Source organism: Bufo bufo, chromosome 5 (assembly GCF_905171765.1).
Source record: "Bufo bufo chromosome 5, aBufBuf1.1, whole genome shotgun sequence".
NCBI classification, from domain to species: Eukaryota; Metazoa; Chordata; class Amphibia; order Anura; family Bufonidae; genus Bufo; species Bufo bufo.
In genome coordinates, this window is record NC_053393.1 from 517,590,510 (window position 1) to 517,607,243 (window position 16,734).

The 16,734-nt window shown below is 43.2% G+C and overlaps 1 protein-coding gene across 1 annotated transcript in view; it reads left to right on the top strand.

The window, feature by feature from the left end:
* CUBN (cubilin) overlaps positions 1-16,734 on the top strand; it is a 236,538-nt gene that overhangs the window by 34,510 nt on the left and 185,294 nt on the right. Inside the window, exons 20-23 of the mRNA XM_040434511.1 lie at positions 546-711; positions 6,998-7,223; positions 7,411-7,541; positions 15,894-16,080. Of these exons, the coding sequence (XP_040290445.1) occupies positions 546-711; positions 6,998-7,223; positions 7,411-7,541; positions 15,894-16,080 (710 nt within the window). The remainder of the gene's footprint in view (positions 1-545; positions 712-6,997; positions 7,224-7,410; positions 7,542-15,893; positions 16,081-16,734) is intronic.

Sequence of the window (16,734 nt, forward strand, 5' to 3'; positions counted from 1 at the left end):
TCTCCTGCTGGAACCCCTAGGATTCATCTGCGAGCAGTGAGTGTTGAGTTTTCTCACAGTGCCTCTACAAATCAAGTGAAGCATTACACATTTCCCAATGAAATCAATAATCAGTCGGCACTCTGGAAAAAGGTGGTGCTCGTATCCTGGGTTGCAGGCCACACATCCAAGTAGAAGACGTGGATCAGCACTCGCCTTTTGATGCTAATAAATCTTCACTTCATTGGCATAAACAAAATACGGGCAGATGTGCTTGTATCTGTACATCTGCCTGTATTTTGTTTATGGCAATGAAGTGAAGATTTATTAGCATCAAAAGGTGAGTGTTGATCCACGTCTTCTACTTGGATGTGTGGCCTGCAACCCAGGATACGAGCACCACCTTCTTCCAGAGTGCCGCCTGATTATTTCTACCAATGAAATCAATGTCCTGACCATGTAATGCACGTGCCGGTCCAGAAAGTGGTATACCCTTCTATTAAAGAATTCTCTTATAGGTCATGTAACTCCTTTTACTCCCAAAAATGTTGATATTTCGTTGACAGGTCAGAGATGGCCCTTCTTCAGAGTCTGCTCTCATTGGAAAATATTGTGGCTCGGAGGTGCCCCTAGCTATTTATTCAACTCAGAAGAGCCTGTACGTTCGGTTCCTTACTGACGCTTCCAGCACTAATCATGGCTTCTCGGCTACATATCGATCCTTGATAGAAGGTAACTTTGATATTTAATTACCGTATATGCGAATTATGATTATGTACAATGGGTCAGATTTACCATTGAAAATGCGCTAGATTTTTGGTGTATTTTGCGCCCAAAAACTGGTGTACATGCTTGGAATCACATTTACTGTTTTACACTCTTTTCTAAGCATCTGACCTATTACACCTCATACAACAAGGGTCGTGGCTTCACAGGGAAGGGGCTTGGCCTAAGCACAGCTCTGCGCGCCAAAATTTAAGCGCTTTTTTGGAGTGAAACTACGGCAACTCGTAGGTGACGTGAACTTAGACTAGACAGTGTTTTTAAGCACAGACAAATTTTTGTTGCATAGACAAAATTCTGGCGGATGGACACATTTTTTGCACACGAATGAAATACTATCGTACATTTGGAGAAGCTCCAAATTTACAAAGGTCCATGCGCCAGAATAGTAAATTTGTCTAATATTAAGACTGCGATTCATATTCTTAGACAGTGCAAAATACAATATTATTAGTAATTCTGCCGCATTGTTCTAATAATCATTTGCAGTGACTTAAAAATGCATGTGAGCGTATGACATGCAAATATACCACATAACAAATACAGAAGTACAAGACCACCTTGAAAGGGGTTATCCAACTCCTATAATGACCCCCCCAATGGCCGGGCCCATCATATACATTATACTTACCTGCTTCCTGGCACCCACGTCGCTCTGGATCCCTGGACGACTGCCGCTGCATCTCCCTGTCGCTCAGATCAAAACATCCGGTGATGGAAGGAGCAGCCAATAGCATGCTGCAACGGGGACGAGCCTCCCTAGCGTCACCCGCTATTCTAGGGAGCCTCGTCCTTGTCGTGGCCTGCTATTGGCTGCTCCCCCCATCGCCGGATGTTTTGATCCGAGCAACGGGCAGATGCAGCGGTTGCTGTGCAGGTAAGTATAATGTATACAAGGGGCCGGATAACCCCTTTAAATTCTATGGACAACTTTGGGGCATTTTTATATGATTGCATTTTACTCATTGTAGTCTAAATTAATTTTTTCAACAGTTTTTTATTAAAACTAGCAGAAGGACCCGGCTTTGCACGGGTATATTTCATCTATTTCATTTAATATTTCTGTGTGTCATTAAAAGATAGACAGTATCCACTATAACAGTGACATCTACAGTACCCTGCCCCCTTAACAGTAACCTCACAGTACCCTGTTGCCTTAACAGTGACCTCCACAGTTCCCGCCCCTTTAACAGTGACCTCCACAGCGCTCTGCCCCTTTAATGCTAGGGCTACACGATGACATGTGTCACGCGACATTTTGTCTCAACTATTTTTATAATGATAGGCTATGGTGTTGCACTGCGACATGTGACATGCTGCGACAGCGACACGACAGTCGCAAAAAATCCATCCAAGATTATCCAGTATCATTATAAAAAGAGAAAGAAAAAATAAGGAAAGAAGAAAAAAAAAAAAGAAAAACAAAGAGAAAAAAAAAGGGGAAAGGAGAAAAGGAAAAAACAAAAACAAAAAACAAAACAGGATCAAGGCATGGCTCCAAAAGCCAATAGGCGCTTGGCTGACCTCTCTAGTCAGAAACAGGGCACCAAAACTTTTGAAACAACAAAAATAGATCAGTTCCTGAGGTCTCTAAGGGTTAACACGAGGGGCGGACAAAAGGACCTTGCCTCTAGAAAAAATGGTGACCCTGGTGCACATTTATGAGAAAGGGATATTAAATATTCTCTCATGTTCCCAGCAAAATTGCAGATTATTTTTAATGATAAAATCCTATTTTTTGATACTCCAGATAAAGCCGCGGACTGGCTCGAACGAAATGATCTGTGACTTAATTGTTTCAGGATTTGGTGGGAACAATAACTGTTATGGGGGGTTTATATCCCCAATTGTCCCTTTTTCTGTTTCTTAATAGGGAGGGCTGAGTGTGGGGAGTGTGGGAGGGATGGTCATAGGAGAGAAATCTACTACAATACGTGGTGGATTACCTATACGGGGGGGCGGGGCTTGGGGTGGGAGATGGGCTGTGGTGCGTCTAAAATTATTTATTTATTTATTTATTTTTTCGTTTTTGTCCTATCTAACCGCTTTTGATAATGACAACTAGAATCCTTGCCTGGAATATACGCGGATTGGGGGATAGAGGAAAAAGACAAGCGATCTTTGACTTGACACAGGTCCACCTACCAGCAATAGTATGTTTATTAGAAACTCATCTTACTGAAGAGACCTCTAGGGTGGTCGGCAGGGGATGGGCCGCGCACACGTATCATTCTACCTTTTCCAGCCACTCTAGAGGTGTTACTGTTTTGATACATAGACAGATTGACTTCGTCTGTGAGGCATCCTCTGTCGACCATAAGGGGAGATTTATCTTCTTATATTGTAGATTAAGGGGGAAGACATGTATTTTGGCTTTTGTCTACATCCCACCGCCATTTTTCTTTTTGGTTCTTAATTCTTTGTTATTATTTATGGATAAATGGCCAGAGTGCCCAACAATGATTATTGGCGATTTCAATTGTGTCATTGATCCTCTGCGTGATAGGGTCTCCACGAGTGTCAGGAGAGATAGCCCAATTCAGGGGTCTCCCCTGACACGGTTTTGTTCTGAGGCGGGTTTCGAAGATGTGTGGGGACATCTAGGACAGGGGAAAAGGGCCTTTTCATGCTTTAGTAAAGCAGGTAAATCTATGTCTAGAATAGATCTTGCATTGATTAGTAGTAAATACGTGAAACTCGTAAAACGAATGAAATATGAAACAAGGTCAATCTCGGACCATTCACCGTTAGTCCTCGAACTCTGTTTAACTCAGGAAAGACACATACAAAAACCCCCTTTTAGATTAAACCCTTACTGGTTAACAGTAATAAAGACACATTAAACAATTCAGAATGAAATTGGTCGATTTTGGGATAACAACTATGGCTCAGCAAAAATCCAAGTGGTATGGGACACCTTCAAGGCATATATGAGGGGAATGATGGTCAGTAATATTGCGAACCTTAGAAAGGAGTACGGGAAAAAACTGAAAAATCTGGAAGAACTTGCATCAATGGCGACACAATGCTTTTATATGAATAAGACGGAGGAGAATAGAGAAAGTATGCAAATGGCCACACAAGTATACTCTAACTTTTTATTGGACAAGGCCCAACAGGGCCTTTTCTTTAGAGGGCAAAAATATTTTACGGAGTCAGGGCGACCTGGTAAACTTTTGGCCAGAGTGATCTCAAGTCAACAATCCAAAAAATATATAGATAATGTTAGACTGGTTAATGGTAAGATGGTTAGCGGGCAGGGACCTGTAGAGAAGGCCTTTGTGGACTATTTTTTGGATTTGTATAAAGCTGATTTGAAGATCACAGATGATAAGATGGATGCCTATCTCGATGACATTTCTTTTCCAACTATTACTGAGGCGCAAAAGAAAGCACTGGAATTGGATGTCTCAATACAGGAACTTGAGGGAGCGATTAAATTATGTTCGGCCAATTCCACCCCTGGCTCAGATGGACTCCCATATGAATTCTACAGTAAATATGGGGACTTTATTTTCCCCAGACTGCTGGAGGTCCTTTCTGAATCAGTGGAGGACGGGAAGTTACCAGATTCAATGTTGGAAGCCGTAATTACATTAATTCCAAAAAAAGGCAAAGATCCCGTAGATCTAGAATCATATAGACCAATCTCACTGCTCAATGCAGATGTAAAGCTCTTTGCGAGGATTTTTGCCACACGGCTTTCTGGGGTTATTTCCTCCATTGTCCATCCGGATCAGAATGGCTTTATTCAAAACAAGGGCACACACCACAATCTTCATCGGCTCTTTGCTAATATTCAGGCCCCTGGGGGGGACCGCTCGCTCCATCCTGTCACTGGATGCCTCTAAGGCCTTTGACAGGGTGGAGTGGCGATTCCTCTGGAAGGTTCTGGTAAGGATGGGCTTTGGGGAAAAATTCATAGGCATTCTTAAGTTACTGTACAGATTCCCCAAGGCAAAATTGAGTCTCAATGGGATTCTGACAACCAGCTTTGATTTAAATAGAGGGACGCGTCAGGGCTGCCCACTATCCCCATTGTTATTTGATATTTATATTGAACCTCTTGCGCTGGCCATTAGACAGGATGATCAAGTTAAGGGATTTGGTACGCTAGGGGTGCAGGACCGTATTTCCTTATACGCAGATGATGTTCTTTTTTTTTATAGACCATACGGAAACAACTCTCCCCAGAATTATTCAAATGGTTAAGTCATTTGGTGAGGTGTCTGGTTTTCTTATAAACTGGTCTAAGACCAGTTTGATGCCAATAGACCCCCTACCACAGAAAGAGGTTCTTGTGACGCAGTTGGATATCGTTGATTCTTTTCAGTATTTGGGTTTGATTATTACACCCAGGGTTCAAAATTTTCTACAACTTAATCTGATCCCCATGGTGACAAAGATTAGAGCTAAAATAGGGATCTGGTTGAGACTTCCCCTGTCCAGAGCTGACCGAGTTTCATTGGTCAAGAAAGTAAAATGAAAAATTCTTTTTGTACTGTAATTTGTTTTTATATCTCAAGTAATAAAGATAATTAATTCAAAAAAAAAGGGGGCGGGGTACTGTGGAGGTCACTGTCAAGAGAGTGGGGTGCTATGAAACTCACTGTTAAAGGGGCAGGCTGCTGTGAAGGTCAAAGTTAAGGGGATGGGCTGCTGTGGAGGTCCCATTTTAAAGTGGCGGGGCACTGTGGGGGGGGGTCAGTGTTAAGGGGTGGGGGACTGTAGAGGTCACTGTTATGGGGGATACTGTTGATATCTTTTAACGACACACACAAGCATTAAATGAAATAGATGAAATATACCCGTGCAAAGCCGGGTCCTTCTGCTAGTTTTTAATAAAGACCAACTGAAAAAAAATAAAAAATTTTGCCTAAAATGAGAAAAATGCAATTATAAAAGAAAATTTGATTGCTATCATTATTGTTTTTGATTGTTATTTATTTCCTGTGGGATTAATTTCTTCATGAAATATGTCACTTGGTATTGTTGTACTAGGCACATTGGGCGTGGTGTGGGTGGGGAAGGGGATGGGCCGACAGGCCCTTTTCATTCATCATTTTGTACGCCTGTTTTAGGTGTAGAAAATGGTCTAAATGTAAGACAGCTAGGAAGCGGTCTTACATTTAGAAGTGGCGCTGGGTGCGCCAAAGTTATGTAGAGGCCAAAGTTAGGTAATCACCCCAGCGCTCTTTATATTCCATGACCACTCAATTTTTATGTAATGTTTTAATAATGTTTCTTCTTGAATAAAGGTTATTTATTAATTATGTATGTGTGTGGATTCTACCATATATTTTTATGGTAGTGCTATCATATAGTATATGATAATCTCTTTCTAGCAAACCAAGAACCAGCCCTGTACCTCACATGGATTTAGAGATCTCCCCTATTAATTTCTCCATGTGCTCTGCTAAATTTATTTCAGTCTGGTAGCTCAGGGGGTGTGTCCTTTCTTAAGGGATATGTCCTTTCTGCTGCAGTTTTTTCCCCTCTCATATCTGAGGGGATATGTATTTTCTCTGGGGGCATGCCTTTTCTGCTGCAGCTCTTTCTCTGTCACAGCTAAGGGGGCATGTCCTTTTTGCTGCAGCTGTTTCCTTATCACAGCTCAGTGGGCATGTCCTTTCTGCTACAATTCTCTCCTTCACAGCTAAGGTAGTGTGTCCTTTCTGCTGCAGCTCTCTTCCTGTACCTGTCACAGCTGCTAACAGTAGATATGGAAACAGGTTCAAGTTCAGGCTAGGAGCAGGTTTAGGGTCATGTCAAACAAACTATGAGGGGGAAACAGGATCAAGTTCAAGCCAGGAGCAGGTTTAGAGCCATGCCAAGCAAACTATGAGGAGGAAACAGGTTCAAGTTCAAGTCAGGAGCAGGTTTAGGGTCATGCCAAGCAAACTATGAGGAAACTGGTTCAAGTTCAAGTCAGGAGCAGGTTTAGAGCCATGCCAAGCAAACTATGAGGAGGAAACAGGTTCAAGTTCAAGCCAAGAGCAGGTTTAGAGTCATACCAAGTAAACTATGAGGAGGAAACAGGTTCAAGTTCAGGCCAAGAACAGGTTTAGAGTCATGCCAAGCAAACTATGAGGAGGAAATAGGTTCAAGTTCAGGTCAGGAGCAGGTTTAGGTTCATGCCAAGCAAACTGTTCATCGATAGATAAACCATTGTATAGACCATAAAGTTCCAGATGTGAAATCATATTCTGAAGATGATTTGTATCTTATTTGGCAGGTTGTGGAGGAACAATGACCACCCCAGAGGGCACCATTAATAGCCCAGGTTACCCCAATGTATACCCGCATGGTGTTAATTGCATGTGGCTTATCTCAGTCCAGCCTGGAAATTTAGTACGCTTAACCTTTTCTGTATTCAACCTGGATCATTCCCATTCATGTCAATATGATTATGTGGAAATATATGATAATTCAACAGATACCTCAGGAAACAAGATTGGAAGGTAATCTTACATGTACTTGTCTCATTCTCATGCTCATAGTAGTTTTTGAAACTGCGGTCTAAGAAATAATTTCTGCAGAACTTTCTATAGTTTGGTATGAATGAGGCCGCAGCGACTGATGTGATGCACGGGCGATTGTGATACGAGAGTGATATCAAAGGTGATAAATATGTAAAATATCCTACAGATACTGTGGACGATCCATCCCTCCCACAATAACCAGCAGTGACAGCACCATGGTTGTATTGCTTGTGACCGATTTAATGATCGGTGCAGAAGGATTTTCGGCTAACTATGTATCCATCAATGCGTCCACAGGTGAGTTCATCTAGCAACAGACTTTACAGAGCACTTCTATTTTTTAAGCAATTAATCCATATTTACCAACGTAAGCCCCACCCACTTTTGGCTCAGGACAGCCTGAATTTGCAGGGACTATCTCAGAAAATTCGGGACAATCCCTGCATATTCAGGAATATTGAGAACTATGTTAATCAGTCTTACAAAGAAGGAATGTGACCAGGTCTAAGACTTCAGAACTGTGAAATAAAGGGTATTGGTCCTAATAAATACGGTGTGCAGACTGAATGCAATTGTGCGAGAAACTATTCTGTTCCTCCCTATTTTAGCCCTTTGGTATTGAGAACCGGAGGCATGAGAAAAGCACAAGAGAATAAATTTATTAATATATTTATTTATTCTCTTGTGCTTTTCTCATGCCTCCGGTTCTCAATACCGGTAGGGCCAGATACAAACAAGTGTAGCATGCTTAAATGGTGGTCACCCAGACAGGAAGTCCAAAGGCTGCTACAGGCAACTTGAACTCAGGCAATCTACACAAAACACCATGATAAAATAGAAATAAGCTTCAACTTTACAAAGTCTCTCTAATATACAGACAGTGTAAACACAGAATAGACAGTCTAAAGATGCTCCAAATTTATCATTTTACAATTAAAATTTGCCTGTTAGAATCGGATGTGGATTCTCTGTGTCTACTAAACAGATGAAACATGGGGCTACACCCAGGGCTGGCCTTAGGTGTTCAGGCGCCCTGTGCGAGCTAATCTTGTGGGCAACCCCCCAGGTTCACCTAAACATACATAAAAATCACAACATAAAAATCACATGCTAACACAGTAGTGAAGGTATAGATCAACTATAGATCAGCTTCACGGTCACTGTCGGGGGTCTTTGCAAATTTGGCAAATTCCCAGACAGTGACAGTGCCACTTTAATAGTATAATCCACAAAGTCAGTTTATGTATTGTAGAAACAAGAGCAATGTTGTCAGTACACTATATTTAAAAAAAACAAAAAAAAAACAATAAGAACAGGTACTCACTGTCTAGTTCTTCTCCCTCCCTGTCTGGGACTGCAGAGCACCGGCCGCCGCCCAGCCCGCCCTCACACATTGAGCGGATGATGCGGATCCTTCCACGGCTAGACTCTGTGAAGGCGCAGGCCGCAGCACTTGGACGCTGCGCCCCTAAGCTCCTCCTCCACGCACCGCTCCTGGACCTGGCAGCTGCAGCGGCTCAGCTGAGCTTGCCACTCGCCAGGCTCGCCTAGTCGCCGACTCGCCTCGCTCACAGTCACACAATCTCGGGTCGGGTCGGCCTGCTGTAGCCTGTAAGAGAGTAAAGACCAACTGTGAGCTGGGTCGGCCGCCGGGCGCCCCTGTTGCCATGGCGCCCTGTGCGGCCGCACAGCTCGCACACTCCAAAGGCCGGCCCTGGCTATACCTAAGGGTGTTATCTAAGTAGCCCCCCTGGTATTTACCATTTAACCCATATACTGGGATCTGGACTCCGCAGTAGGGGAACCACTAGGCCGCTACCTCTCTGTTTAGTAGACTGCTGACCCAAGGGGATCAAGAGACACCGATGTGAAACACCAAGGAATCAGACAAAACCGTAGTCAGGGACAAGTCGAGGTCAAGGCGGGCAAATTTTGCGAACTTCATAGTCGGTCCTAGGGTCTGACTCAAGGTCAGAACGGAGATCAGGCAGAGGTCAGGTCACGCAGAGAAGAGTCAAATCTAGAGATCCAGAACCTATTGCTTAGCCTCCTTCCCACAAGGGAAGGTTCCTTAACTACCCTAAGGTGGCCAGCCATTGGCTGGGGAAGACTGAGATGGATGAACACTGGCTCTTTAAGAGCTAAAAGAGGTGTGCATGCCTTATGGGTGGGGGGGAAGCAGCAGATCTCAGGCTATGTGGAGTGGACAGAGCTGTATGGGAGGGAACAGAAGGACGGCAGCAGGTACTAGCCGGCGGGGAAACAAGGTGAGCGTTCCGGCTGCCATACCCATAGGGAGGAGAGAGATGGAGGTGGGCACTGACGTTCAGCATAACACTGCCTTCATACATACATGTATTCATTATTTTCATCTGCTCCTAGGATGGTGGAAATCAATAAAGGGGACATAAACAGAGCCTTAGATGGTCGTTAGATCCTGTTCACATGAGTGCAAACTGGCAGCAATTATCTAATGTTATGCTTGGTATAATTATATGAAACTGCTAATTAGAAGTGCCCTTCACTATATGTTTTGTTCAGGGACCTCCATGTAAGCTCTACTATCGGGCCTAATTTACCAAATCTGCCTTGTTGCCCCTAGCAACCAATCAAGGTGCAGCTTACATTTGTCCATAGCAATTTCAGAAATGAAAGCTGAGCTCTGATTGGTTGCTCTAGGCCACAAGGCCAGTTTGTCTGTTTAGCCCTATTCCTAGCCATATAATCTTGTGTAACGTGAAGCCTGACGAGTAGACGAGTGGACGCGAAGGCATTTTGTTGATTAAATCTGCACCCCTCTTGTTTTTAGGGTGACCTAGCAGCGCTACGCGTTTCCTGCCCTCCTGGCCATGAAAAATTTGTAACAAACAAAAATAAATGGGTTGGGAGAAGCATAGAAGTAGTGAAGGTAGTCAGTAAACATGTCTATGAAATGCCAGAGGGATCTTGTGGATGCTGAGGCGGTTATTTTTATTTGGCATCTACATGACAATCCCTCTAAAGGGCCTTTGTGCTGGATGATTCTACTCTGTATTGTGGGCCTCTGTGTCTGCCAGCCTCGGGGCCCCCGGCTTGCAGAAACGAGCGTTCCCATTCCCTGCGGTCATGTAGTTATGAAGGGAATATGGATACGGTTCGTTTTTTGTAACCCTGCCCGGTCTCAAATAAAGAGCAATGTGTTTTGCAACACAAATGGAAAAAGTTCTGCAGTAGGAAAATTGGACCAAATGCGCAGCGTGTGATTTCTATATGGTTGTTGCTAGGTCTCGGTGACATAAATCATTACCACGTGCCCCTTAAAAGATGTCCTGCAAAGAAATAGCACCCACTACCTGCCGCTGATCTGTAAGATGGCAGGGGTATCCATGCTGCCACGCTATTTCCCTATGTGAATGAGACATTACATTTCAGCAGAACATTCAATTTGGACTCAAGCACAAAGGGTTAACAGGAGCAAAGGAATCCAGAGGAGTAGGACTGGAGGGCGTTCAGTTTCCCACACATCATCGGGTTCCTTGCCAAAAAGGTCTCAAGAGACGTTAGCTCCATTCAGACTAATTCCCAATGTATTATACCGGTATTAGTCCGTAAAAAAGGGGGGAAAAAATAGCTAACGTGTAAAGTTATTTATGATTGATGCAAAAAATGTCAATCAGACATCATATAGCACATGACAACCTCTTTCTAACCAAGCCTGAACCAGCCCTGTACCTCCCGTGGATCCAGAGATCTCCCCATTCATTACTCCAATGATTCTGCTAGATTTATTTCAGGCTGGCAGCTCAGGGGGCATGTCCCTTCTCAGCTTTCCCTGTAACTGCCACAGCTTTTAACAGACAGTGACAGTTGAAGATTCAAACTGAGCACGTGTGACCACCTCAGTGAGGTGGACAAGAAATAAGGAAAAGAACAACCAGCAGGTGGCGCTATACAGATGCATTTTATTGAATAACTCACTGGCTGTACTACATTTTTTATTACATGCAACTACAAAAGTATTCAGATCCAGGTGCTGGTTTTCCTGGCACAACCCCTTTAAAGAGAATTATGTACAGTACAGACCAAAAGTTTGGACACACCTTCTTATTCAAAGAGTTTTCTTTATTTTCATGACTATGAAAATTGTAGATTCACACTGAAGGCATCAAAACTATGAATTAACACATGTGGAATTATATACATAACAAACAAGTGTGAAACAACTGAAAATATGTCATATTCTAGGTTCTTCAAAGTAGCCACCTTTTGCTTTGATTACTGCTTTGCACACTCTTGGCATTCTCTTGATGAGCTTTAAGAGGTAGTCCCCTGAAATGGTTTTCACTTCACAGGTGTGCCCTGTCATGTTTAATAAGTGGGATTTCTTGCCTTATAAATGGGGTTGCGACCATCAGTGGCGTTGAGGAGAAGTCAGGTGGATACACAGCTGATAGTCCTACTGAATAGACTGTTAGAATTTGTATTATGGCAAGAAAAAAGCTGCTAAGTAAAGAAAAACGAGTGGCCATCATTACTTTAAGAAACGAAGGTCAGTCAGTCAGCCGAAAAATTGGGAAAACTTTGAAAGTAAGGGCTATTTGACCATGAAGGAGAGTGATGGGGTGCTGCGCCAGATGACCTGGCCTCCACAGTCACCGGACCTGAACCCAATCGAGATGGTTTGGGGTGAGCTGGACCGCAGAGTGAAGGCAAAAGGGCCAACAAGTGCTAAGCATCTCTGGGAACTCCTTCAACACTGTTGGAAGACCATTTCAGGGGACTACCTTTTGAAGCTTATCAAGAGAATGCCAAGAGTGTGCAAAGCAGTAATCAAAGCAAAAGGTGGCTACTTTGAAGAACCTAGAATATGACATATTTTCAGTTGTTTCACGCTTGTTTGTTATGTATATAATTCCACATGTGTTAATTCATAGTTTTGTACTGTATATAAAAATGTACTGTATATAAAAACACTTATATAGTCTATATGTAGAAAAAGTTTCCATTGTGAGAAGTTTCTAATATTCTTTGTGTTGCAATTCATAGTCGGTTTGTTACAATGTATCAGTGTAGATAATGCCTCATGCACAAGGCAATGTATAATGGCACATGGTGCAAAAAAGTTCAAGGAATCCAGCTCCACTTCGGTAAAGGAATATTTATTTTGCTTGCGGTAAAATCACATCCAGTTACAAAAGTCTTGTCTACGCGTTTTGGGCTACCAGAAACAGTTCAAGCCCATGGTCATTTGTAAGGGCTTGAATTTTTTCTGGTAGCCCGAAAGGCGTAGACAAGACTTTTGTAACTGTAACTGGATGTGATTTTACCGCAAGCAAAATAAATATTCCTTTACCGAAGTGGAGCTGGATTCCTTGAACCTTTTTGCACTGTGTTACCCGGGCCTGACACGGGTCCTTCGTGCTCACAGGTGAAGGTGGGGCAGGTGAGAGCTGCTGAACTTTCCTTTTTACTATAATGGCACATGGTTTCATATTACAGAGTCATGAGCACTCGGTGTACCGTTCTATGTATAGCAATGTATAGCTCTATATGTCATTCTATCAATTTTTTTTTATTTTTTTATTAAAGGCTCACATAGGTATGGTATGCAGTAGGGCTCATGCACACAGCCATATGACAGACCCATACAACAACCATCCGTAATACGGCTGTGTGCACAAGCCCTACCTCTGGGTTTGGCAGGTCTCACTGTGCCTTATTTTAAACCTAAAGCGCTAGTCTTGTATGACCTATAGTTGTAGGCACTAGAGTCAGCTCTCTTCCAGAAGGAAGAAAACTAAGGGCGGGTTCGCATTGGCATTAGGAAATTCCGTTATAGGTTATAATGGAATATTTAACGTAATTCTAGAACGGAATGCAAAACGGAACCCTTTAAGAGGCATTCCGTTTTGCTTCGTCCTAACACATGTCTATGGGAAGGCATAACGTTTCCGTTTGGTTCCGTTATACATGATGGGAAAAAAAAGTCCATCTCCACAAGGAGAACCAGTACCCCCGAGAGCTACCAATAACCTAGTGTGATACATAGTAACAACAACACCTCCCTTCCCAGCAGTGTGAGCAACCCTTGTTCAAGACAAGTTTTCAGCCTCAAAATGTGAATCATGAATGTTTCAATCAGTGGTGTTCTAAATTGTGATTAACTACATTGTCATTTATTTTTTTTGAAGGTTCATTTACTCAGACTAGGGGGAAAGGTTGTACTGTAGTGGGAGGGAATGGCAGATCCCTCTACCAACACACAAAACACTTTAAAGAAACATGCCTCTGCAAACTACACCTTGCTGAAATAATCCAACTTTCCTGTATTCTTTTATCTCACCCTTCTGAACATTCTGGATGAGAACTACACCTCCTCCAGTACTTTACCATACACAGTGTTACACCACACACAGTGAGGCCTTGCAGGGGTATAAGCATGTAAAATCACAGCCAGACATAATGGCTGCAAGAAACCCGACAAGCAGAGAATAACATGATCATGTATCTTGTAACCAGACATTACCCCAGTAAATTGTTTTTTGATGTGCAATTAAAGGGGTTGTCCATGATTAGAAAAACATGGCAGCTTTCTTCCAAAAACAGCATCACCCCTGTCCACAGGCTGTGTGTGGTATTGCAGCTCTGCCCCATTGACTTCTTTGGAGCTGAGTTGCAATACCAGACACAACCCGTGGACAAAGGGTGGTGCTGGTTTTGGAAGAAAGCAGTCATGTTTTTCTAATTCTAGACAACCCCTTTAATAAAGCGTGACCCTGTTACATAGCAGTCTGGATTTATGCTGAACACAGATTGTTTGACCTATCATGGTTGGCCGGGTAGTCACCATAATACTATGCAGCATGGTGATGATAGGAAATGCGTGGGACATGAATCACAGACATTACCAGCTTGGAAAAACATAACGTTACTAAAGTTTTCCCATCCGTTATCTTTCCAGTTCAGTGATTTCTGTGCAATTTTTCACTGCTTGCTGTAAATGAATGAAAACAAAGGAAATAGGCACAGTCCTACCTCCACACTTGTACAGTTTGCTATAGTTTAGTTAATCTTATGTGAGTAACGCGAGTATCTACCTAGTTCTCCTGGTCTCCAGACTTAAGGTTCTTAAAGATACTGACACACTGTAACAAAACTGATCTTTCATGTGAGCAGAAGTCAGTGCACGCAGAACTCTAGAATATGGTCAGAAACTGAACTCCAGAAGATATTAGAAAGTTTTATAAGAGTAATAAGATGTGGGAGAAACTGCCCTACCGCATTGTAAGAGCTGCAAGTATCCCATCCAACTAAGGGGGGTGGTTGAAGAAATCCATTTGCCACCAAAACAACCCCATTCACATGAACATAACTACATTTTAATACATCTGGTATGTGTGAATTAATTCACACCTAGGGGAATGTTTGTCGACAAGTTTGCCGACTGTCTAAGCAGAATTGTGAATGCAGCTCTGAAGTATAATGCAGGTTGTAAGTCAGGATCAGTGCATGCTCAGATTGATATGGAAATGGGTGAGTGTGTGGTTTGTATTGACATGACATAAATTATACATGGGGTAGATGTAGCAGTCGTGTTTGGCCCTTCTGCCCTACATGAGAAGACACCAGTGTTATGTTACATGGTAGGTGGGGGCCTTTTTACAGATTTTACATTGAGGCTCAGGAACTTCATATTATGCCTCTTAATATTAGGTAGTAACTGTGTGCACTATACAATCCTCCGGGCTGGTGTCCTCGGGGCTGAAAGACCCTACTTCTCTGAGGGGTAAGTTAAAACTCCTGTACTAGAGCCCCCCCACCTACCATGTTCTATTTATAATACTGAGGTCTTCTCAAGGACATTAGGACCTTTGGACCCTCTTAGGCACTAAGCCCCAGGTGTAACTGCTGCCTCTGAGTCCTCTCTGTACCTTACTCATACATGCTAAGGGTATGACGCAGTTGTGAAATGGCTGCCCTGTAGTTGAGTACTACGTGGTTGTATGGACTTCAACTGGCTCTCTTTACCAGGGAGTCTGGAAGGTCTTCCCTTTTTCCAAGAGCCTCCTGGATGTTTCAGAAGAGTAAGGGTATGATCATAGGGCGTGGTCGTGTCACAATTGTGGCGCAGCACTCTACGGTGGAGTACCATGTAGTAGCTGGCTCTGTTAACCAATGAAGACTACACTGTTTAGTCGATCTGCATTGTCAATAGCCGCACAATATTGAAGGGTGCCACATGAACAATGCAGGATCCAGCTGCCACATGGTACTCTACCATAGCATGCCGCGCCACGAGCATACCGTGTGGTCATAGCCTGACTCTCCTGAAACATCCAGTAGGCTCTTGGAAAAAGGAAAGACCTTCCAGACTACCAGAAGAGTTGGTAAATCTCTTGGGTGCTGGAAAAACATCCCGTCATCTCCAGGATATCTGCCTTAAATTGTGTATGGCGCCAGTAGTTACGTCATCAAATGCAATCCCGGCACCCAAACACACACTGGGCGGGTGATGCAGAGACAGTAAAAGGGGCAGGCTTTTTGGTAAGTTGTGCGTGAGTGATGGATTGTGTCAGTAAAATGTGAATCGGCAAATTATCTAAAGAATTATAATTTGCCATTAAAGAAGTGTATGCAGCCATTTGTCTTTTGTTTTTTTTTCCAAAACAGCCTGTGATGTCACCTACACAGAAGCCACAGGCATTTTCACGTCTCCAAACTATCCGAATAAATATCCCACCAACAGGGAATGCGTGTACACCATCAGCGCTGAGGTCAACAGGCAGATTATGCTGAACTTCACACGCTTCAGTCTGGAAAAATCAACAAGTTGTACCAAGGATTATGTGGAAATCAGGCAAGTAAAGAGGACATCATGATGATGAAGTCATAGGTATTAGATCAGGGGTTCTCAAACTTCATAGAGCCAGGGATCCCCAAACAACCTAGAGACCCCACTGCCTAACCTGTTCTCCATATGGATAGCCAGGCTGCAGTTGTTGGGTCGCAACTGGGCAAAGCTGCAACACTGGGCTTAAGATTATGGACAGACCAAACATGTTCTTCAAACCTTTGTATAGACCACACTCTCCAACCTAATGCCTAGGTAGACCCTAAAATCAGAGACATCCCCTTTCAAAGTCCGGCTGATGGGATGATCAACTGATGACCCTAGATGGCCCAGCAAAGTGCTTATTATGGCAAATGAATTGCCAATCAGCAAGGAAAGTTAGTATTGCATGGTGGCCAATCAGATGAATGAGCATCTATTTATTACAATGACAACTCATTCGCTAATATAAGGTGGCTCTCCATTCTGACCCAAGCAGGGGACCCACCTCTATGGTATCCGTAGAGGTGGACAGCCTCTATAATTCCGCCCCGAAACTTCAGAACCCCCAAAATTATTACAAACACCCATTTTCTGACTAAAGCTGTAGGAAGAGAGGACACTCGCTGCTTCTGCACACCCGGGATGAATCGATGAAAAAGATCTATCTCTCTGGCTCCT